This window comes from Chiloscyllium plagiosum, unplaced genomic scaffold (genome assembly GCF_037043375.1).
Source record: "Chiloscyllium plagiosum isolate Xiang-an unplaced genomic scaffold, Cpla_swu_hap1 HiC_scaffold_27, whole genome shotgun sequence".
Lineage (NCBI taxonomy): Eukaryota > Metazoa > Chordata > Chondrichthyes > Orectolobiformes > Hemiscylliidae > Chiloscyllium > Chiloscyllium plagiosum.
Genome location: NW_028270165.1, coordinates 31369158 through 31394219, shown reverse-complemented (window position 1 = coordinate 31394219; position 25062 = coordinate 31369158). Strand labels below are relative to the sequence as shown.

The 25062-nt window shown below is 46.4% G+C and overlaps 4 protein-coding genes across 5 annotated transcripts in view; 3 read left to right on the top strand and 1 right to left on the bottom strand.

Moving 5' to 3' along the window:
* LOC148143523 (uncharacterized) overlaps window positions 1–6636 on the top strand; it is a 44085-nt gene extending 37449 nt beyond the window's left edge. The window contains exon 3 of the mRNA XM_087974263.1: window positions 3726–6636. Within this exon, the coding sequence (XP_087830389.1) occupies window positions 3726–5045 (1320 nt within the window). The 3' untranslated portion in view covers window positions 5046–6636. The remainder of the gene's footprint in view (window positions 1–3725) is intronic.
* Window positions 1–19493, top strand: part of LOC148143522 (uncharacterized) — a 35080-nt gene extending 15587 nt beyond the window's left edge. Inside the window, exon 3 of one of the 2 annotated variants that reach the window (XM_087974272.1) lies at window positions 19356–19493. The gene's annotated coding sequence lies outside the window, so the exon portion shown is untranslated. Of the gene's footprint in view, window positions 1–3725; window positions 3864–19355 lie in introns of those variants that run through there. The other variant, XM_087974271.1, reaches the window with a different exon arrangement.
* LOC122543482 (uncharacterized) overlaps window positions 1–25062 on the bottom strand; it is a 116540-nt gene that overhangs the window by 52773 nt on the left and 38705 nt on the right. The window contains 1 exon segment of the mRNA XM_043682209.2: window positions 13502–14085. Within this exon segment, the coding sequence (XP_043538144.2) occupies window positions 13502–14085 (584 nt within the window).
* On the top strand, window positions 19471–20498 carry LOC122543637 (uncharacterized). Its single transcript, XM_087974320.1, has one exon. It carries the CDS (start codon window positions 19471–19473, stop codon window positions 20338–20340), a length of 870 nt encoding a protein of 289 aa, XP_087830446.1. The 3' UTR covers window positions 20341–20498.

Here is a 25062-nt window from a genome sequence, read left to right as displayed (position 1 = left end):
ATACATGTACAGTTATACCTTTTGAGCTGCATGAGGTCACCTCTCCCTTCCCCCTCGTATTATCCAACCATCTTAGGCTGTCACTACGTGACTTCTCTGTATTATCTAAATTAAACTCTATGTCTGTTTTCTTAGACATACACTTTAACCACCATTAACACATGTTACATTTGTGGTCTCACCTTGTTCCTCTTTTCCCCCGGGACAAGGGGTTGCTAACCTTCCTCTCCTTGCAGCTGTCTCTCTGCTTGGGCTTATCGTTCCTCTTTTCCACAGGACATACTCTTATCTGTCTAGAAGCTTAATATTTGATCTTGCAATTCTCAGATCATCAGCAGTATTAGCTTTCAGCAAAAGCAACGTACTTCTCTATTTCTCACAATTTCCTTATTTCTTAGTTTGTTATTTCTGAGTATAACCTTGGTTAAGGATTTGCAAAATGCTAACCAGCTTTTACTAATGTAAGCACATTTAAATTCTTATGGTACTTTAAACAAACTCAATTCTCTGCAGAAACAACATTCTTTATATGTATCCCTCACACAATCTTTTGTCATAGCTCAAACCAGGCAGATCCTAGTATTCCAATCAGTTAATAGGAATAGCTTTCTTTTATTTATCTCATGGAAACCTGTCATAAAGGTGTGCATTTGTACCAAATTTCACCTCAACCTTCTTTGCTCTACCGAGAGTAACCCCACTTTCATGAACTCGGAATACAACGATAATCCTTCACCAGCCATTCTGCTAAATCTCCTCTGTCCCTTCTCAGGTGCCATCTCATCTTTGACAATGTGAGGTGGCCTCTGGTGAACGTGTTTTTCTTTTGTTTGATGTCATCTTGCAGCAACAATTACACAATGACATCATCCACTCCCTGGGAATTTCCTCAACTGTTAAGTCCAAAGATGTGCAAGTTAGGTGAATTGGCCATGCTCAATTGCCCATAGTGTAGGTTAGGTGCATTAGTCAGGGGCAAATATACGGTTGGGGAATGGGTCTGGGTGGGCTACTCTTTGGAGGGTAGTGTAGACTTGTTTGGCTGAAAGATCTGTTCCCATACTGTAGGGATTCTAATGTTTTTCTGACTCCAGGTCTTTTGATATCTTTCCAGCTGCAGACTCCACCAGGAGATTTTCAAATCGAAAATGGTGAAATTATTCAAATTGAATACTTTTGATCATTCATTGACAATTTTAAGCTTTTAATACTGTCCTCTGTTATCTGTGAGAGTTTCCATGGCGCTGGGGATAGTGTGACCCATTTATTGAGGATCTAAATCCATATCCATCTAAGACTCTGTTTCATCTCTGCCCTCTCTGATCAACTCTTTGCCGCTGACAAACTACCTTTGGCTCTTATAATGTGCACATGTTTAAGCTTTGATATGTATTTCAGTGATAATTCTGTGTTCACTGTTGATGTACGTTGTGAACAGGTGTTAAGGAGGCTTCATAAGGATGTAGGTTAACTGCATGGGCAAAGATGTGGGAAATGAGGGGCAACCTTTTTAGACAGAAAATGGCTCTGGAATGGCTTCTCCAGATGAAGTGGTGGATGGAGGTACAGTTATAACATTAAAGAAGCATTTGGATAAGTACATGAAAAAGAAATGTTTGGAGGGACAGGGCCAAATGCAGGCAAGTGGATGGCTCAGTGGCTCAATGGTTAGCACTCTGGCCTCACAGCAACAGGGACCTGAGTTCAAGTCCGCTCTTGGGTGACTGTCTGTGTGGAGTTTGTACATTCTCCCTGTGTCTGCTTGCGTTTCCTCCAGGTGCTCTGGTTTCCTCCCACAGCCCAAAGATGTGCAGGTCAGGTGAATTGGCCATGCAAAATTGCCCATAGTATCCAGAGATGTGTAGGTTAGGTGGATTAGCCATGAGGAACGCATAGTTACAGAGATTAGATTAGATTAGATTTCTTCGGCCCACCGACCCTCCGAAGAGCAACCCACCCAGACCCCTACACCTAGCAATTTAGCATGGCCAATTCACCTAACCTGCACATCTTTGGACTGTGGGAGGAAACTGGAGCATCCGGAGGAAACCCACGCAGACACAGGGAGAACGTGCAAACTCCATACAGACAGTCGCCCAAGGCCGGAATCGAATCTGGGACCCTTGTGCTGTGAGGCAGCAGTGCTAACCAGTATGCCACCATGCTGCCCAGAAGAGGGTGATGAATCTGGGTGGGATGCTGTTCAATATAGGCATGATGGCCTGCTTCCATACTGTGTAGGGAGTCTATGAAGTGGGGCTACTTTAGTTTGGGATTAAGGTCGGCGTGGACTGATTGGACTAAAAGGTTTGTTTTCATGTCGTGTGACTCTATGATTTTCTAAATGGAGTATAATGTAGGAAAATGTCAAATTGGCAGGAAGAACAAAAAAAAAGACATTATCTAAATGGTGAGCGATTGCAATGCCCTTCAATGCAGACGACTGAGTGTCCTAGTGCATGAATCACAAAAGATTCATGTGTAGGTATAACAAGTAAATAGGAAAACAAAAACTGTTATCCCTTATCGCAGGGAATTAAAAACAAAAAGAGGAAGGTTATGCTACTGTTACACAGCATACTGAAGTACCGAGCACAGGATTGGTATTCTCATTTAAACGAGGCTGTCAAGGGGTACGAGGCAGTTCAGAGAAGGTTTACCAGACTAGACTTATGAGAAAATGGTGGACAGGCTAGTCTTGTACCAGCTGGAGTTTAGAACAGTGAGAGAGAGGTCACTCGACTGAAGTGTGTAGGATTCTGAGTGGCCGTGGCTGTGTCATTGTGGAGAGGCTATTTTCCACATGGGATCACAGTGCAAATAACTCGGGTGGCCCTTCCAAAACAGAGGTTCGGTGAAGTTATTTTCTCTCAGAGTCGTGGGTCTTCCTGCAAAGGTGACGGAAGCAAAGTCCTTAAAGATTTTTAAGGCAGGACTGAGTAGATTCTAGCGAGTTTTGAGAAGATTTGTAGCTCCGGTTGAGGTTCTGGATGTACTCAGACCCTTTGGCATCATGGTAGCCCACAAACCCACCAACACACTAAAACAGAACTTGAAAGACCCCATACAGACAACAAGCAAAACTAATGTCATTTACAAAATACCGTGCAAGGACTGTAACAAACACTACATTGGACAAACAGGCAGAAAAATAGCCACCAGGATACATGAACACCACAACTAGTCACAAAACGACGTGACCCTCTCTCACTAGTATCCTTACATATAGATAAGGAAGGACACCACTTCGACTGGGACAACACGTCCATCTTAGGACAAGACAACCCTCCAAAGAGTATCCTCCCACAATCCAAAGATGTGCAAGTTAGGGTGAATTGCCTGTGCTAAATTGCCCACAGTGTTCAGGGATGTGTAAGTTAGGTGCGTTAGTCAGAGGGAAATGTAGAATAATAGGGGAGGGGAATACTGTTTGGAGGGTTGGTATGGACTGTTGGGCCCAATGGCCTGTTTCCAAACTGTAGGGATTCCAATCCACCCTGACCTGCACATCTCTGGACTGTGGGAGGAAACCCACACAGACACTGGGAGAATGTGCAAACTCCACACAGACAGTTGCCTGAGGGTGGAATCGAACCCAGGTCCCTGGTGCTGTGAAGCAGCAGTGCTAGCCCCAGAGCGACTGTACCAGGTTCATTCAGATCAGGTTCACACGCCGTTTTTGTGAGTTCCCGCTCAGTTCTTTTCTCTGCTTTAACTGCCTTTAGGGGAGGATTTGCAGTCAGGAACCAGAAACTGAAATGTCCCATCAGGCCCAACACACCGTCAGCTCAAATCGTGGTCGAGATTTCAACGTGGAAGCAAATAGTGGCAGAGACACGGGAGAGAAATCGCACGTCTGTTCTACGTGTGGACGAGGCTTCGGCCAACTGTGTGACCTGGCGAGACACATTCGCTGTCACACCGGGCAGAGGCCGTTCACGTGTCAGGTGTGCGGACGTGGCTTCAACCAATCATCCGGCCTGTCTGAACATAAATGCAGTCAGAGCCGGGAGAAGCCGTGGAAATGTGGGGACTGCGGGAAGGGATTCCGAATCCCCTCTGAGCTGGAAGCCCATCGGCGCAGTCACACGGGGGAGAGGCCGTTCACCTGCCCCGAGTGCGGCAGAGGATTCAGTCGGTCATCCACTTTGCAAAAGCACCAGCGGCTTCACACCGGAGAGAAGCCGTTCGCCTGCTCCGAGTGCGGGAGGGCGTTCGCGCAGTTGTCCGACCTTCGGACCCACCGGCGAGTCCACACCGGGGAGAGGCCTTTCACCTGCTCAGAGTGCGGGAAGGGGTTCGTTCAGTCTTCCACTCTGCAGAAGCACCGGCGGGTTCACACCAGGGAGAGGCCGTTCACGTGCTCCAGGTGCACGAAGAGATACACTCAGTTATCCGACCTGCTCAGACACCAGCGGGTGCACACCGGGGACAGGCCGTTCGCTTGCTCCGAGTGCGGGAAGGGATTCACTCAGTCCTCCCACCTGCTGAGTCACCGGCGAGTCCACACTGACAGGAGACCTTTCAAATGCCCAGACTGTGGGAAGTGCTTCAAAAGATCTGGGGAGCTGACACGCCATCAACTCACTCACACCGGCGAGAGGCCGTTCAGGTGCTCTCACTGCGCGACTGGGTTCAGGCAGTTGTCAGACCTCACTAAACACCAGCGGGTGCACACCGGGGAGAGGCCGTTTGCTTGCTCCGAGTGCGGGAAGGGATTCACTCAGTCCTCCCACCTGCTGAGTCACCGGCAGGTCCACACTGACAGGAGACCTTTCAAATGCCCAGACTGTGGGAAGTGCTTCAAAAGATCTGGGGAGCTGACACGCCATCAACTCATTCACACCGGTGAGAGGCCGTTCAGCTGCTCTCACTGCGCGACTGGGTTCAGGCAGTTGTCTGACCTCACTAAACACCAGCGGGTTCACACCGAGGAGAGGCTGTTCACCTGCTCCGTGTGCGGGAAGGGATTCGCTCAGTCAGCCACCCTGCTGACACACCGACGCATTCACACTGGGAAGGGGCTGTTGACCTGCGCCAAGTGAGGCAAGAAATTCACTTGCTCAGCTACCCCGCTGCGGCACACGCAAGTTCACAATCTAACTCCAGTCGTTGGGTTTCACCGTTAATCAAGTCCAGGACTGGACCCCTGTTCGTTGTTGTCTGCTGGCGTTACAGAACTCTTGCCCAATTATACCTGTAAATATTCTGGGGGAAAGTGAAATAAATCAGGTGTGCTTAACACATAAGTGTGTCGAGTCTTTTTGATATCTCGAACACAAGTTAGTTCCATGTGAAGATCTGTCCCTCTCTCCTGTCTCCCCTGTCGTCCACTCCAACACCAAATAAGAGGAGCTCCTTTGTCATTCAGATTGAGACAATGTGGTCATCTGTTACTTCCTTGCAGTGAAACCACAGGGAATGGCGGAAGTCAGGACCCTGTGACCAGCAAACAAAATTGATGACGCATTCATTTTATTCCCCAACTGCACATAGGGCCCAAAGAATTCGCTACCACAGAAAGCAGTCAAGCCCAAAACATTGTATGTGATTACACAAAGGAAAGAGTTATAGCAGTTGAAGAGAAAAGGGTTCAAAAGATATGGAGAGAATTTCAAGACACATTTTTAAGGTCAGCGATTTTAAAAAATAGACATGAGGTTCTCATATGGAATGAACTTCCTGAGGAAGTGTTGGAGGTGGGTATAATTACAACATTTAAAAGATATTTGGACAAGTACATGAATAGGAAAAGTTTGGAGAGATATGAGCCAGGAGCAGGCAAATGGGACTAGTTTAGTTTGGGATTATGGTTGGCACAGACTAGTTAGACCAAAGGCTCTGTTTTTGTGCTGTATGACTTGTGAAATTGCCATTCAACCATGATCATCGTGAAATGTGGAGCAGGCTGCGTGGTCTACTCTTGCTCCTATGTCTGTATAATTGAACCTTGAGAGAATAGAAGACAGTGGAGCCTGGGAGTGCAGAGAGGAGATGTTGCAATGTGCATAGATTTCAGCCAATGAGGGAACAGAATAGAGAGGGATGGATTTACAGCTTGGGAGAAAGTCATGTTTCATCGACACCAGAATTGCTGATCACTTACATTCCTATACACAGTGAAGAGATCTATAAACAGTTCAAACAGGAGGAGGATTCACAGACAGGAAATGTAAGTCAGATTTCGTGTCAAGATCTGACAGCTCACTCAATTCATCCGAAGCTCAATAAGACTGAACTCTGAATGTGGAAGGAGAAATGTGTGTTTTTGGTCTGTGGAAAACCATGTTAGAAACTAATGTGACGTGTGAAACATTGAGACAAACACACAGACCCCTGTGAGAGTTTGGAAAGGATTATCCAGTTATGCAGGCTGAACCACACCATCCGCAGTGGGAAACCGTGCATACGTTTTGAGTGTTAACAAGACTAATGATCACACACAAGAGTCCTGTCAGCCCATTGAGTCTGCACTGACCAGGAAAAAACTACTGTGTTTGCAGATTTTCCCCGTGTCTGTGTGGGTTTCCTCTGGGTGCTCCGGTTTCCTCCCACAGTCCAAAGATGTGCAGGTCAGGGTGAATTAGCCATGCTAAAATGCCTATCATGTGCAGGGATGTGTAAGCGAGGTGGGTTAGTCATGGGAAATGCGGGGTCACAGGAATGGAGTGGGGTCTGGGTGGGATGCACTTTGGAGGGTCGGTGTGGACTCGGTGGGCTGAATGGCCTGCTTCCACACTGTTGGGCTTCGACGAAATCGACGCTAGTTCCACTCTCCAGCCCTTGGCCCATAGCCTTGAGTATTATGACATTTTGAAGTGCTTATCCAAGTACGTTTTAAAGCTTGAGGTTTCCTGTCACCAACTACCCTTCCAGGCAATGCATTTCATACACCCACCACCATAGAACATAGTACAGTACAGCACAGGAACAGCCCCTTCAGACCACCAGGTCTCTGCTGATCATGATGCCATTCTAAACCATCTGCTCACATGTGGTCCTTATCTCTGTTCCCTGTCTGTTCATATGTCTGTCTACATGCCTCCTAAACATTGCTATCTTATCTACTTCGCCCTCTGGGGGAAAAATGCCTGCCTCAAACCCCCTGCCTTTCACCTTAAAATTATCCACTCCTCTTGTTGCTGACTTGAGCTGAGGGGAACTGTTGCTTTCTATCTGTTCTGTCCATCGCCCTCATGATCTTATACACCTCAGTCAGGTCCCCTCTCTGCTTTCACGGCTCTGAAGAAAACTCCGGCTTCTCCCGAAGTTGCTGGAAAAGCTCAGCAGGTCTGGCAGCATCTGTGAAGAGAAATGAGAGTTAACACTAACTGTCTCCATTAAAAGCTACTCATCCTCCTAGCCAGATCATTATCCACTCCTTTCTCAGTCTAACTGCTCTTCTCTCAAAATGGGCCCTATCCCCACCTATCGTTTACTCCTTATCCACCTCCAACCACCCCCCCCCCCACCCCATCCTTTGCATAAAAGCCAACACTTTCCTAGCTACCGTCAGTTCTGAGGAAGGGTCACCAGACCCGAAAAATTAACTCTGATTTCTCATCACAGATGCTGCCAGACCTGCTGAGCTTTTCCAGCAACTTCCATTCATTTCTGATTTACAGCATCCGCAGCTGTTTCGGTTTCTTTCAAGCTTATCCAGCTTGTCTTAATAGCTAAACTGCTCCATCCCAGGCAATATCCTGGTGAATCTCCTCTGCACCCCCTCCAGTGCATCACATCCTTTGTGCTGCGCGGAGACTGGAAGTGCACACAGCACTTAATCTGTGGCCTAACCAAAGTCTTGTACAGATCCAACCTCCCTGCTCTTAGAATCTGTGCCATTGACTGATAAAGGCATGTGTTCCACATGCTTCACCTAACTGTAAAATCTTGAGAGACAAACAGACAGCTGAGTGCAACATTGCAATGTGAAGACTGTCATAAAGGATTCATTTATTCATTCTGGCTGGAAATCCATGAGGAGAAAGTGAGGACTGCAGATGATGGAGATGACAGGCGAGAGAGTGGTGCTGGAAAAGCACAGCAGGTCAGGCAGCATCCGTGGAGCAGGAAAAGCAACGTTCCCGGCATAAGCCCTTCATCAAGAATGATTCCTGAAACATTGATTCTCCTGCTCCTCGGATGCTGCCTGACTCGCTGTGCTTTTCCAGCACCACACTGGCTGGAAATCCATTGAAAACTTGAAAGGGTTCAGAAAAGATTGACCAGGATGTTGCCAGGGTTGGAGGATTTGAGCTATCGGGAGAGACTGAACAGGCTGGGGCTGTTTTCCCTGGAGCGTCGGAGGCTGAGGGGTAACCTTATAGAGATTTACAAAATTATGAGGGGCACAGATAGGATAAATAGACAAAGTCTTTTCCCTGGGGTGGGGGAGTCCAGAACTAGAGGGCCTAGGCTTAGGGTGAGAGGGGAAAGATATAAGAGACCTACAGGGCAACTTTTTCACGCACAGGGTGGTACGGGTATGGAATGAGCTGCCAGAGGAAGTGGTGGAGGCTGGTACAATTGCAACATTTAAAAGGCATTTGGATGGGTATATGAATAGGAAGGATTTGGAGGGATATGGACCGGGTGCTGGCAGGCGGGACGAGATTGGGTTGGGATATCTGGTCGGCGTGGACGGGTTGGGCTGAAGGGTCTGTTTCCATGCTGTACATCTCTATGACTCCAAGTATCCAGAGTGGGGAGAAACCATTCATCTGTTCTGCATGTAAGAAGGTAATTTAGGTCTTTAGGTCCTTCTTCACACTGAAAAGTTCACACACTGAGGAGAAACTATTAAGATGCGCAATCTGAAAACAGAGGTTCAGGTCGTTGTCCATCCTCACTGAACACCTCAATGAATTCAACCGAAAATAAGAAATGCTGGAGATCACAGGTGGTCAGAAAGCATCCATGCAGAGAGAGCAAGCTTATCATTTCACATCTGGATTACTCTTCATCAGCACCTGATGAAGGAGCAGCGCTGCAAAAGCTAGTGCTTCCAATTGAACCAGTTGGACTATAACCTGGTGTTGTATGATTTAACTTTAGACTTGAAACGTTAGCTTGCTCTCTCTCCATGGATACTGTCTGGCCCGCTGTAATCGCCAGCATTTGTTCCTTTCAATACAGATTTCAGCATCTGCAGCAATTTGTTCCGACTAACGAATTCAAGCAGAAAACATTGACTTGCATCATTTATTGAATGAGTTTCATTACATACCCTCCAGTCATGCCACCATTTTCACACTGACTTTTTTCTGGACAAGAACAACTCGAGTTCATGGTTCAATTCAGTACCAGTGATTTTGGCAGTTAGGAGGATGAGGTCCTGAAAGGAGATTAGTGGGAGCTCAAAGCAGATTGAAACACAGGACAATCACAGCGGTAATTTTAAGATTACTCCCAGTCCCACATGTTGGTGAGCACAGTGCTGATGTCAGAGAGAGAGGGCACGGGATTTCTGAGGCATCGGAACTTGTTCTGGGGAGGTGAGGCCTGAAAAGGATAGGCATTTTGCAACTTAGGAGGACTGGGGCTACCGCCTTCTCAGGGAGATTTGCTAGCGCTGTTGGGGAGGGAGACAGTGAGGTCTGCAGACGCTGGGGATCAGAGTTGAGTGTGTGTTGCTGGAAAAGCGCAGCGGGTCAGGCAGCATCCGAGGAGCAGGAAAACAAAACATTTTTTTAAAAAAACATCGATGTTTCGGGCCGAGCCCTTTGTCAGGAATTTTGGGGAGGGCTCCATCCGGATCAGCATATACGTGGAATGCTAAGAGGGAGTTATGATTCAAGGGAAACAAAACAAGGAAAAGGGTGTAGAAGTGTAGGATGCAAATTCCCTAGGCAGACAAAGCAATGGCAGGCATCAAAAAGGACCAAAATGGGGAATAATGTGAAATAGACTGAAATAAAGGCACCTCTATCTGAATGGATGTAACATTTGCAAAAATATCGATGGCTTGAATGCAAAAATTGAGGTAAGGGACATGATTTCATTGCCATGAGAAATGTGGATACATGATAACAAAAATAGCCAAGGATGTTCTACATTTAACTGGGTTTGGCCTAAATGTAAAAAAAAAACGTGTGGCATCACTCCTGATAAGGGATGATGCAAGTACATTAGTGAAAGAGGATCTTATTCTAAACATCAAGACGTAGAACCAGTTTGGTTGGATCTAAGGAAAAAAGGAGGAGAGGTAAACATTGAATGAATGTAGTTGTATACAAAACACCAAACTGTAATAGAAAGGCAGCGGGGACTGCAGATGCTGGAGATCAGAGGCAGGAGTGGGGTGCTGGAAAAGCACAGCCAGTCAGGCAGCATCCAAGGAGCAGGAGAATCGACGTTTCGGGCATAAGTGTATTCCTAATGAAGGGCTTATGCCCGAAACGTCAACTCTCCTGCTTCTTGGATGCTGCCTGACCGGCTGTGCTTTTCCAGCACCACACTCTTGACACCTAACGGTAATACGAAGGCTCATGTCAGAGATGCAATTAACATGGGTAATGACAGGTAGCTTTGATTTTCATTTAGTTTGCACAAACCAGCACAGCACTAACATCATTGCAACAGTCCTATTTTGTTTAAATTGTTATCTTAAGAACTTTACCCTTGGTGAAGAACTCTCATCTGAAAATAATTTACAATTAAGCTGTGAACATTTATTTCAATCGCAAATTTGCCCTCGGTGTAAACGCTAAACTTCAGCGTGCAAAACCCAGAATGATGTGCTTAAATTTAAAGTGACAGTCATTTGTGTAAAAGACAAGGAGATGCTGTGCAAACAAACACTGGATCAGCGGATGTAAAGGAACGGCTCAGCTGACTGTCGAAACAGAAATCCATGGTGTTCTCTGCGATGGGATTGAGGGGCATTTGATTCTATCCTCCCCAAAACACCTCCCTGAAATTATTAGACACTGACGTTCTCACTGGCAGAAGTAAAAAGATGTCCCACTTGGTTAAACACGACTGAGTTGTGGTTCTGGGGTGCAACTAACACATGGAAATGTGTGCTGAACCCAGACTGAAGGACAGGGCTGAGACAGGATCAGCTACTCGAAAACAGAGTAAATCGTTTCAGTAGCAGAACGAGATTTTATAAATCAAGTTGTCCACACGTACTTCACTCAGGAGACTGACTTTAGGACCGTTGGGATCGAATTCCACACAATCGTCGAAAGTAACATTACGATAGCGAGGTGTAGAATCTGAGTTCAGAGAATATCCACAAGGTGGATGCAGGTGAACAGAGAGGTGGAGAAACTTGAATGTCCTTAGATTAACTTCTGTGTGTCTCTATGATGTGATAATGACTTAAAACTGAGGGAGGGGATCTGCAAGTGGGAATGATGAGTCAAAATTAATATATATCACGTTTCATTGGAAAATGTACTTGGAGGAAGTTGCTGGGTCTGTATTACTGATTCTGATCATCCTAGTGGCTTTGGGCTGTTATGGGACACTTCCAAACCCTGGTGATCAGCAACTCTATGATCCAGCCCATTCCGAGGGAGCTGTCACCTCTAACCACAGGTATCGTGTCTGCCGATGCCAGAGCAGTAAACTCTCAAGGTGTCAGTCACAGGGAACCTCACCCCAATCCATTTGTCCAATGCAGAATCAATAAATTACTCTCAAGCTTTGCAGGTAGTATATCTTTTCTGCCTACTCAGCTATTGTATTGTATTGAAAATGCCACCTTTGTGATTAAATGCTTTCAAATCATTTTTGATGTGACCTCCTTTTCGGAGCTGTGACTCCTGGACTAAAATTTGAAACTTGCCCACGTTGAGTAATGGAAATAAATCTCAAGTAACGATGAGATGTTGCTTCTGACTCAGTGGCTGCATTTTCGTCTAAGACAGGAGGTTGTGGGTTCAAGTCTACATCCAGAAACCAGAGCATAACATCCTGGTTGATATTCTGATTCAGAACAGAGGACTGAACTGTCAAAGGTCCCATATTTCAGAAAAAACCTTCAACCTACGCCCCCATCTGCCCTCTCAGACAGCTTTCAAAGCATGCACGTAATTCTGACGAGCAGGGCGTTCTCTCTGGTGAGCTGCTCAATATATACTCCTCGACAAACATCAGTAGAGAGAGAGAGAGAGAGAGAGAGAGAATCAGATCAAAATCCCATTTTGATTTGGGGTAACTTACTGTGCATAATAATGGCCAGTATATTATCCAATATTACAAACAGTCACTGCATTTCAAAAGAATCTCATTGGCTATGGAGCACCTCAGGACATTGTGAAGTTGTGAAAGGTGATATATAAATACCAGATTGCCATCACTAGAGTCATAGAGATGTACAGCATGGAAACAGACCCTTCGGTCCAACCCGTCCATACCGACCAGATATCCCAACCCAATCTAGTCCCACTTGCCAGCACCCGGCCCATATCCCTCCAAACCCTTCCTATTCATATACTCATCCAAATGCCTCTTAAATGTTGCAATTATACCAGCCTCCACCACATCCTCTGGCAGCTCATTCCATAGACGTACCACCCTCTGCGTGAAAAAGTTGCCCCGTAGGTCTCATATCTTTCCCCTCTCATCCTAAACCTATGCCCTCTAGTTCTAGACTCCCCCGCCCCAGGGAAAAGACTTTGTCTATTTATCCTATCCATGCCCCTCATAATTTTGTAAACCTCTATAAGGTCACCCCTCAGCCTCTGACACTCCAGGGAAAACAGCCCCAGCCTGTTCAGCCTTTCTCTATAGCTCAAATCCTCCAACCCTGGCAACATCCTTGTCAATCTTTTCTGAACCCTTTCAAGTTTCACAACATCTTTCCGACAGGAAGGAGACCAGAATTGCAAACAATATTCCAACAGTGGTCTAATCAATGTCCTGTACAGCCGCAACATGACCTCCCAACTCCTGTACTCAATACTCTGACCAATAAAGGAAAGCATACTAAAAAGAAGAAAAGATTGCAAAAGGAAAATAGGACATCAACAGTCTCTTATTTGGGAGAATACATACATGTATAAGAAAGCTTTGGAGGGATATGGGTCCAACGCAGGCAGCTGGGAGTAGTTTAGTTTGGCAACATGGTCAGCATGAATTGTTTGGGCAGAAAGGTCTGTTTTCATGCTATATGACTCCGTGACTGTATAAATCAAAGCCTCAAAAGCTTTGCTTTTTAAAAAAAATTCGTTGGCTCAGCTGATCTGTTTCACCTCGATACAGAGCATTAAACTCCAGTCCACTTATAAGAGATCATTCACACTCAAACAAACTCTAATTGGTGAGACTAACAGCAGCAAAACAGCAGTTTCCATTCCCTCGCAGTCACTTGTGAACTTGCTGGTGGGTCTGCAGCGTACACAAACAAGTATATCTCTGCCCAACACATGGCAGCAGGCAAATGGCATCTATCCAGTGTGAATTTGCTGGTGTTTAAGCAGGTCACTGCTGCTTTTAAAGCTCTCCTCACAGGCAGAGCATTTAAAAGATCTCAGATCGGAGTGAACACGCTGGTGGCTCTGCAGGTTGGATGACTGAGTGAATCTCTTTCCACATTCTGAGCAGATGAAAGGTTTCTCCCCAGTGTGAACTAGTTGGTGTTTAGTGAGATGAGATGATCGCCTGAACCCTGAACCACAGTGAGAGCATCTGAACGGCCTCTCATCAGTGTGGACACGTTGATGGGACATCAGTTCCCCAGAACTTTTATAGCACTTCTCACAGTCTGAGCATTTAAAGGGTCTCTCGCCCGTGTGCACCCGCTGATGTATTAGCAGGTGGGACGAGTGAGTGAATCCCATTTCACACTCAGAGCACTTGAACGGTCTCTCATCAGTGTGAACAGGTTGATGGCGCATCAGTTGCTGGGAACTTTTATAACACTTCCCACATGTTAGGCATTTAAAAGGCTTCGCATCAGAGTGGACACGTTGGTGCGAAGCAAGGTGGGTTTGCTGAGTGAATCCTTTGCCACACTCAGAGCAGGTGAACGGTCTCACTCCAGTATGAATGCGCTGGTGTCTCAGCAAGACAGCCAACTGAGCGAACCCCTTCCCACACACAGAACAGGTGAACGGTCTCTCGCCAGTATGACTGCGGCGATGAATCTCCAGCTCAGATGGGATTTTGAAGCCCTTCCCACAGTCCTCACATTTCCAAGGTTTCTTCATGGTGTGGGTGGCCTTGTGTCTCCCCAGGCTTGTCAGTCAGCTAAAGCATCGGCCCCGCACAGCACACACAGACAGTTTCTCCCTGTTGTGAACAGTGGCACATTCCCAGTGCGTTGAAATACTCTCGCCCAAAGTATGCATGTGTATCTTGGGTTTCTCGGTCACGCTGATGTTTGAAATGTTCTTCCACAGACAGAACTCAAACCTTTCTCCACACATTTAACAAAGACGTTAATGCTGAAGTTTCAACGAATCAAGTGATTCTGGTAGATCTAATGTTTGGTTTCAGCTTCTGTCTGCAAATTCTTCCCTTCTTGCAGGCTGGGAAAGTACAAAATTCGTAACTATAAGCACAGGACACAAGTTCACAATAAGACTATTGTGCTTTATATAGAACAGTCTCTCTTGTTCCTCCGACGCAGAAAACCTTTCTTCCACACACATTGCTCCTGCAATCTACGTCCATCACACCACCTCCATGACTTGCTTCCACCAGTCCCACTTGGCTACACCAGTTGGTGCCAACTCCCCCTCACCTTGTGTGCATAAGAATTGTTTTGATCATGAGGACATTATGGAAATCCTGCAAAACCAAGGACGGCGGCCTGAAACTGGGCTGCACAGTAGGGGTCAAGGAAGAGCCGAAGGAGCAACTGGCGTTTGGAGCCCTCCACTGCAATGTTCTCGTTTGGAGTCTGGGGTCTGCAGAAGGTCTCAATGAAGCCTCCGTTGAGCAAGCCAGGCGCCTCCTACCTGCCCCCTCCGCCCTCGCGGCCGCTTGTCTCCAGCCTCAGCGCATGCTCCAGGTCTCACCGGTCCTCCTGGTGATTGACGGTGGCCCTGGACCAATTAGACGGGTGGACGTTGTTGACGGACAAAGGGGGTGGGCGAGCGGCCCACCGACCAATCGGAGCGGCCACGGGGGGGGGGCGTGGTCAGCGTGCTACACGTGACCGCTGTCAACGCCCACGCGCGCCCCCCTCACCACAAAGAAGATGCTGTGACTCAGTGCGGGAGGTAAAAGGGAGGCTAAAAAAGGGTGGAACAGCGGAGAGAATTTGTGTTGGTGTGGGCTGGGACGTTTCCTGAACTTCAGGTGTAGGCCCTGAAAACCGAAAATAGAAACTCCCGGTGCCGTGTTTGCAGGCGAACGGGAAAGCGGCTGAAGGCCTCGGGCGGTGACAGGCCCGGGGTTCCGGCGCCATTTTTATCGGGGGCAAGATTTTGTGTGACACATGCGGTGCCGCCATTTTTGTAGGGGGCAGGGTGTACTAGGGCGCATGTGCAGTCTCCCATTTACTGGGGCATTCCCACACACAGCGAACTCAATTCAAGACAATTCTTATGAATTTCTGTCTTTGGCTGATAGTGATGAACTTCTACATTTCTTTACAGAATATTACAGGAATCCAGCCAACCCAACGTCTCATCAAAATCTAACAAATATTCATCAGGACCTAGATATTATCGACCTTTGAGAGTAAGTCATAAAAGGGAATAAAAAGACCATTTGGCCCATTGTGTCTGCGCTGGTTATCAAGCTCCATGCATTCTTACCTGATGTTACAGCACTTGACTGGTAGTCTTATTTGATATGACATTTCATCAAAATGTTTCAGGGCATCTCCACCACCCTTTTAGGTAGTGAATTCTTAGACTTGATAAAGCTCTAGTTAAAGCTCTTGATAAAGTCCTTCTTTCCTGAAGAAGGGCTCATGTCTGAAATGTCGATTCTCCTGCTCCTTGGATGCTGCCTGACCTGCTGCGCTTTTCCAGCAACACGTTTTCAGCAAAGCTCTAGTTGGGCCCCATTTAGAATATTGTGTCCAATTTTGGGCCCCACACCTCAGGAAGGACACGCTGGCACTGGAGCGTGTCCAGCGGAGATTCATACGGTTGATCCCTGGAATGGTAGACCTAACATATGATGATTGGCTGAGGATCCCTGGACTGTATTCATTAGAGTTTACAAGGTTGAGGGGAGATCGAATAGAAATTTACAAGATAATGCATGGCTTAGAAAGGGTGGAAGCTGGGAAATTGTTTCTGTTAGGCAGGGTGACTAGGACCCTTGGGCACAGCCTTAGAATTAGAGGGGGTCAATTTAGAACGGAAATGAGACATTTCTTCAGCCAGAGAGTGGTGGGCCTGTGGAATTCATTGCCACGTAGCGCAGTGGGCGTCGAGACGTTAAATGTCTTCAAGGCAGAGATTGATAAATTCTTGATCTCACAAGGAATTAAGGGATACAAGGAGAGTGCGGGTAAGTGGAATTGAATCGCCCATCAGCCATGATTAAATGGCAGAGTGGACTCGATGGGCCGAATGGCCTTGCTTCCACTCCTATGGTCTTATGGAATTGCAGATGCCCGCCAAACTCTGGGTTTTTTTTGAAAGAATACTTCAAATCCCCCTCTAAACCTGCTGCACTTTCCCTTAAAACTGTATCTCTGGTTATTGACCCTGAAATGAAGGAGATAAATCTCTCCCTGTGTACCCTATCTATTGACCCTCGTAATTTACAGCCTTCTCCGTTTGCAGGAAAGCAAACCCATCCTACTTTCTTTGTCTTCATTGGTGATTTGCTCTGGCACAGGCAACATCCTGGTGAGGCTCCTCTACTCTTTCCAGTATGCCAGCTATGGCATAACTAATGTTACATGTAGCTGCATTTAACCACCTTGCTCATCTATTTAGTGCTTTGACTAAAAAGGGATATATGCTCTCTTATTGACTTTATCTGCCTGTCCTCCTGCCTTCAGTCAATATACCTATGAACCAAGGTCCCTCTGATCATCTAAAATTCCAAATGTCCAACCATTCAATACATCCTCCCTTGCCTCGTTAGTCCTCCCATCACCTCTCATGTTTTGCCACTGTTCAGCCTGTCTGTATTGTACTGTAGTCTCAGAGTTTTCTCCATGCTATTTACCACACCACTTATTTTCATTTCTCACCCAGACTTACTGATTATACCTCCTAAATTCATGACTCAACCATTAGTGTACACTGAAAACAACAGAGGATCGAAGCCTGTGATATGCCATAAACACAGGTTTCCAGTCACAAAAACATCCTTCGATTATCACCGTCTTGTAACTAAGCCAGTTTTGGATCCAATTTAACAAATTACTCTGGATCCCATGGGCTTTTAGTTTGTTACCCTGTCTGTCATATGAAACTTTGTCAAAAGCCTCCAGGTCATTATCACTAACCTAAATTTCATAGTTTAATCGTCACTTGACCTGCAGAAATGTTGCCTGAAATCTTTGTCCCATAATCCTTTTATGGTCAGCTAATGAAAACAATTTGTAGATACCCTACTTATCTTGATTACAAATACCTCGATCAAATATCCTGCCAATCTCCTTTGCTGCCAAGAGAACAATCTCAATTTCTTCAAATTCTGGATTCTCCAAAGCCTGTCCACCATCCAAAAGTCAGGAGTGCAGTGGAATACTCCCCACTTGCTGGATGAGTACAGATCCAACAACACTCAATAAGCTTGATACTATCCAGGACAAAGCAACCTCATTGATTTCCAAAGCAACCTGGATGATCAGAGGGACCTTGGTTTGTAGGTATATTGACTGAAGGCAGTAGGACAGGCAGATAAAGTCAATAACCTCCAATCCACTTCCATTAATATTCACTCCCCTCACCACAATGCACAGTGCCAGCAATCTGAGGGTGGCACTGTGGCTTAGTGGTTAGCACTGCTGCCTCACAGCAGCAGGGACCCGGGTTCAATTCCAGCCTTGGGCGACTGTCTGTGTGGAGTTTGCACATTCTCCCTGTGTCTGCGTGGGTTTCCTCCGGGTGCTCTGGTTTCCTCCCACAGTCACAAAGATGTGCAGGTCAGGTGAATTGGTCATGCTAAATTGCCCATAGAGTTAGGTGCATTAGTCAGAGGGAAATACGGGGAGTGGGTCTGGGTGGGTTGCTCTTCGGAGGATCAGTGTGGACTAGTTGGGCCGAAGGGCCTGTTTCCACACCGTAGGGAATCCAATCTAATCTGTACCATTTACAAGATCAGCTGCAGGAACTCACCCAAACACTTCTGACAGAATTCTATAGGTGTTCAAACAAAAACCCAAGTTCCAACACCCAGAAGATAAGGCCACAAATGGATTGGAATGCGGCCATTTGCAAATATTTTGGAATATGACCATCTGATCTACATCCATCCTGACAACACTGCGGCTGCCCTAAGGACTGCAGTGGTTCTACATTCATCGGTTTTCCTTTTATCAATTTTGAGAGTGACATCTTCAAAACACTCCAACAATTTTGTCAAACATCATTTCCCTCTCACAATCCATGCTATGTCCAATCAAGTCGTTATAGAATCCCTACATTATAGAAGCAGGCCATTCAGCCCACCAAGTCCACACTGACCTGCTGAAGAGCATCCCAACCCTGAACGTATCCGTGTAACATGCATTTCCCATAGCTAATCCATCTAGCATGGCAAATCCATCTAACTTGCACATCTTTGGACTGTGGGAGGAAACTAGACCACCTGGAGGGAACCCATGCAGACCCGGTGTGCGTGTGTGTTGGGAGGTGAACGTGCAAACTCCACACAGTCACCTGAGGGTGGAATTGAACCTGGGTTCCTGGCATTAAGAGGCAGCAGTGCTAACCATTGAGCCACAGTGCTGCCCCAAATAATTATCCAAGTGTCTTTTTAATCATAAGCTTTAAAACAGATTGTCATGTTTTCTATGACCACTGTAAGGCTGACAGATCATTTTGAATTTTCATACCTGTATGTATAAATAAAATTCACTACCTGTATAAATAAAATTTACCACCTTCATTCTTGTTTCTCTTGCTTTGATCCGGTAATTACCTTTACCGTAATTCATTGTGTTTTTCTTCTTTACCCGGGATTACACGTATGATCAAATTGACTTCTGCTAATAATATGGTATTTCAAACTGCAGCATGAACTTCAGCCCCTCAAAACTAGTGCTCGTGTATTAGTCAAACGTATAAATTGAACCCATAAAAAAAGTCTTTAAAAATCTGACTTTTACATGGCAGTTGGGTTTTTCGACAATTCAGCAGCTTTTACCACTTGTGCCAGCTAGATTACCAGACTCATTCTGCTCAATTTCACACTCTCCTTTTGTGTTTTTGTGGCTTCTCACTCATGCCCTGTTTTTCTATTTCAATTCTTTTTCACAGGTTGAGAGAAGGGGACATTTTGTTTTTGCACGCGGGGAAACTGCAACCAAACATCGCAGCAGGATCTGACAAAGTTGTCCAAGTTATCGTGTCCTCAGTATTGTAGGATTTGAGCATGGAAGGAAAGAGTACCGTTCACAGCGAAGAGGAACCGTATATGTGTTCTGTATGTGGGCAAGGGTTTAGCCAATCATCTGACCTGTCAGAACACAATTGCAGTCATGAGAAGGACAAGAGCTGGACATGCGGGGACTGTGGAAAGGGATTCAATTATCCATCTCAGCTGGAAGCTCACCGCCGTTGTCACACAGGGGAGAAACCATTCACCTGCTCCAAATGTGAGAAGGGTTTTACTGCCTTATCTACCCTGGTGATACACCAGCGTGTTCACACTGGGGAGAAACCTTTTAAATGCCTCGTCTGTGGGAAGTGCTACAAGCGTTCTGGCGAATTGATGGCTCATCAACGTGATCACACCGATGAGAGACCTTTTAAATGTACACACTGCGAGAAATGTTATAAAACGTCTGGCGAACTGATGTCCCACCAACGTGTTCACACTGATGAGAAACCGTTCAGGTGCTCTCACTGCGGGACTGGGTTCAAGAGGTCGTATGAGCTCACTGTTCACCAGCGAGTTCACACTGGGGAAAGGCCATTCATCTGCTCCAAGTGTGAAAAGAGATTCACTTGTTCATCCAACTTGCTGAAACACCAGCGACTTCACACAGGGGAGCGGCCGTTCATCTGCCCTGACTGTGGGAAGGGGTTCACTCAGTTATCCAGCCTGCAGGTGCACCAGCGAATTCATACTGGGGAGAGGCCATTCACTTGTTCAGAGTGTGGGAAGGGATTTATCCAGTCATCGAAACTGCTGACACATCAGCGATTTCACTCTGGGGAAAGGCCGTTCACCTGCTCTGAGTGTGGGAAAGGATTCACAACCTCATCCCACTTGCTGACACACCAGCGAGTTCACAAGTAGCAACAAGTGATTGGAGTTTGCTGGGAGGGGTGGTGGTTAATCACATCCAGGACTGAACCACGTTCATTGGGGTCTGCTTCAGGTGATGTTACTGAATTTCTTATAAGGTCTAATAATGCAGATGAAAGTCAAATAAATCAGCTTTGTGTTCAGCACAAGTATGTCAACTCTTGTTAATATCTCTAACTCAAGTTAGTTCCTTTTGAATGATTGTCCTCCTCTGCCTTCTCCAGCAACACGTGTGAGGAGCTCACATGGCTTTTTTGTGATTAAGTTTGAGACTATCCGATTAGCTGCCTCTGCTGCTTCCCTCACTTACACTAGCCTAGCAGGCTAAACTGCCTCTCAGTATGCCCTTTGCCTGAACCCATATCTTCCTTCAGTTTCTTTCCCAACTCCCCATGTGACCATAAGGTGTGCACCTTGTCCTTGAGGTGCACCTCTTGCTCCATCATCCCTATTCCCAGTAAGTGGTCACAAAGCCTCCAACATTCACTGATAATTTTGATGGTTTTCTCCATCTCTTTCTTCAAGTCTTGCCCCTCGTTCCCTCAAAAAAGGCATTATCACCCCTTCTTCAAAAGCACACCCTTGGTTATACTGTCCTTGCAAAGCACCAATCAATCTCCAATTTCTCTTACATCTCCAGAATCCTTGTATGTTTCATCACCTATCCAGATTTCTACCCATCATTCCTGGAATTCCATGTTCAAATCCCACTGATATGGTTCTGCCCCTACTGCAATATCAAATCTCATCTTTATTGAAGTCACAATTGACAAACTTTGACCTAGAGTGTGGTAATCTCCTGCTTTATCCTTCTTGACCTGTCTGCAGCATTTCACATGTTGATCATCCCATTCTCCTCCAACTCCTCTCCACTGTTGTCCCGCTGGTTGGGGCTGAACTCATCGATTTCCTTTCTTATCCTAATTTTAGAGTGATGATCAGCAGCTTCATTTCCCCGGTTGTGGGCGGCACGGCGGTTAACACTGCTACCTCACAGCGCCAGAGACCCGAGTTCAATTCCCGCCTCAAGTGACTGTCTGTGTTTGCTCATTCTCCCCATGTCTGTGTGGGTTTCCTCCGTGTGCTCCGGTTTCCTCCCACAGTCCAAAAATGTGCAGGTTAGGTGAATTGGCTATGCTAAATTGCCCGTAGTGTTAGGTGAAGGGGTAAATGGGTCTGGGTCAGTGTGGACTTGTTGGGTCAAAGGGCCTGTTTCCACACTGTAAACAATCTAATCTAAATACTGGAAACACCATCAAAAGTAATAAAATTAACAGCAGGCAGGGTGGTTTAACATAACACCAGAAGCCAGGGAATCTGAATAATTTATATTTCTAAGGAATTAAATTTGCAGATACTGGACGCTCAAAGCTGATAAATAATAGTACATAGTTAAATTATTCAACCATCAAAATACAACTGTTCATATTTCTCTATTTGATTTAATCTGTTATTTATCTAATCGATTAGAATTGCAGAATACTTATAACACAGCAGCAAGTCATTCAGGCTATTCTTTCCGTGCTGGCTTTCTGCTAGAATAATTCCCCTGGTGCCCGCCTTCTACGTTTTCCCCAAAGACTTGCAAATGCTCCCCTTCAGCCAATGATCCAAATTTCTTTTGGGAAATGCATTCCAGATGATGACAACGGCGTGTGTGAAAAGAAAGAGAAATGTACATCTGCGGCTCTAATCTTAAACAAAAATCGATGGCTTGCACACAGTAGAAGTACTGTATGACATTTCACGTATCACTAACTTAACCCAGATGCACAACTCGCCTCCTCTGCCTGCGGAAGAGCCTGGCGCAAGCGCACTGGTGGCAATGAATGGCGCATGCGCATTCCAAGCACTAGCGGGAATCTCAGGCAGGATCAGGGAGGAGGGCAGGAGGCGAATTGAGATAGCAGGGGAGGACTGATTTAGCCGGGGAATGGGTGCGGTGGCTTTATGAACACTCGCTGTACGCTACAAACCGTGAGTAAGAAGCTCCAGGTGTCAGGTGTGTTCCGATTTGACAACTGCCGCTTTTCTCCAGACCGCAGACCCGTGTTTGCAGCCGCCATCTTTGTACGGGGCAATGGGCGTTGGAGCGCATGCTCAATCGCCATCTTTATAGGGGGCAACCCGCTGCAGTGCATCTTGTCCACAGTGCACACTGCAGCTATTGCGGATTGATGGTGGGCGGAGTGAATGTGAGAGGGGAGTCAAACATGAGGCTTTGTGCTGGGTGGTGTTGGGTTTCCTCAGTGTCCATGGCGTCGTACTCGCCATCTCTCAACTTGCTGACAACTCATTTAACCTGTCCACGTAATTTTGCATCTATTTGTGTTCCTACTTCTCTCTGTGAGTTTGCTCATTCAGGCAATGAAGAGAATTCTATTGTCCAGCTGGCCTGTGCCTTGCAGTTGATGAACAGGCTTTAAGGAGTCAGGAGGTAAGTTAAGGTTCTGCTTCTTCATCAGGTGGTTGTCCTGATGAACCTCCTGATGAAGAAGCAACGCTCCGAAAGCTAGTGCTTCCAAATGAACCTGTTGGACTATAACTTGGTGTTGTGTGATTTGTAACAAAGTAATGTTTGGTAGTATGGTTGATAATGTCTGTCATCAGTTTGCTGCCAGCAATAGACTGATTTGGAGGATCTGTTCAATTGGACCCATTGGCAGGTGTCAGTATTGCAGTTATACGAGAATGGATTGGTTGAAGGTATAGAGAGAAAGTGAGGACTGCAGATGCTGGAGATCGGAGTGGAAAAGTGTGGAGCTGATGAAGGACTTATGCCCGAAACATTAATTCTCCTTCTCCTTGGATGCTGCCTGACCTGCTTATCTTTTCCAGTGCCACCCCTACCGCAAACAACCCAGTGGCAGCCACTAACAGTCCCCATTAGTAGCTATTCATTCTGCCTACCTGTCCCGTTTTCCTTCCCATCTATCTGCTGCACCTTCCGCTCTGACCTAGCATGATCACCCCCCCCTACCTGCGTCTACCTATTGCCTTCCCAGCTATCTTCTCCCCCCCCCCCCCCACCTCAGCCCCAACCTCCCCTCCTATTTATCTCTCAGCCACCTTCCCCCTCTACATTCCTGATGAAGGGCTTATTCTCAGAATGTCAATTCCCTTGCTCCTCGGATGCTGCCTGACCTGCTGTGCTTTTCCAGCTCCACATTTTCGAGTCTGGTTAGGGCAAAGTTAAACTAAGAGATTTTCCATTCTGAACTGAAAGTAATAGCTTTTGTACCTCCTTTTGCAGGGTATTGCAAGTGGAAGATTTACATTAAGGAAACACAAACCAGGCATCACATTGAGGTCTGACAGCAGTTTGATTCTTCAGGACCTGGATACTTGTGACATTTGAATGTAAGAATTGAGTTCCCGGTCTTTCCCTGTCACTGCATAAAAATCATCCTTCACTTAGTCATAGTCATAGAGGTGTACAGCATGGAAACAGACCCTTTGGTCCAACCCGTCCATGCCGACCAGATATCCCAATCTAATCTAGTCCCTCCTGCCAGCGCCCAGCCCATATCCCTCCAAACCCTTCCTATTCATATACCCATCCAAATGCCTTTTAAATGTTGCAATTGTACCAGCCTCCACCACTTCCTCTGGCAGCTCACTCCATACACGTACCACCCTCTGTGTGGAAAAGTTGCCCCTTGGGTCTCTTTTATATCTTTCCCCTCTCACCCTAAACCTATGCCTTCTAGTTCTAGACTCCCCGACCCGAGGGAAAAAACTTTGTCTATTTACCCTATCCATGCCCCTCATGATTTTGTAAACCTCTATAAGGTCACGCCTCAACTTCCGACGCTCCAGGGAAAACAGCCCCAGCCTGTTCAGCCTCTCCCTATAGCTCAGACCCTTCAACCCTGGCAACATCCTTGTCAATCTTTTCTGAACCCTCTATTTGTAAATCTGCACCAGAATAGTGAGTAGGCGGGGTGGAAGGGGAGGCATTCAGGATGGAATTGGTAACATTACAGGCCTGGCGTGTACCTTCGTTTCGAGTACAGGAGCAGAGATTTGTCATTTTAGTTATACAGGGCCTTTGTGAGTCCGCACCTAGAATGCTGTGTGTGGTTTTGGTCTTCCTTTTCTGAGGAAGGGTGATCGTGCTTTTGAGGGAGGTGCAGCGAAGGTTCCCCAGGCTGATTCCAGGGATGGCGGGACTGAGGTATGAGGAAAGATTGACTGACTAGGTTAGGAATGTTTCCACTGGAGTTGAGATGAATGAGGGGACGCGATCTCATTGAGACTTATAAAATTCTAACAGGACTAGACAGGGTAGACACAGGGAGGATGTTCCCGATGGTGGGTGTGTCCAGGACCAGGGGGGTCACGGTCTGAGGATTCGGGGTGCACCATTTTGGACGGAGATAGGGAGACATTTCTTCACCCAAAGAGTGGCGAGCCTGTGGAATTCATTACCTCAGGAAGTAGTTGATGCCAAAACATTGAACGTATTCAAGAGGTGGCTTGATACAGCACTTGGGGTGAATGGGGTCAAAGGTTATGGGGAGAAAGTAGCATTTAGGTTATTGAGTTGGACGATCAGCCATGATCGTGATAAATGGTGGAGCAGGCCTTGAAATTGTAAATTCTAGGAAGACCAAACTTTGAAACAGACACGACGCATAAAATGTAAAAGAGGATCGAGAAAGGAGCAAGTGTCTTCGCAGACGATTTTAATTTTATTTGCAGGGTCAGAAG

Bases quoted from the DNA above. Each gene is read 5' to 3' on its own strand.
- LOC122543637 (XM_087974320.1), top strand. From the start codon at position 19,471: ATGGAAGGAAAGAGTACCGTTCACAGCGAAGAGGAACCGTATATGTGT.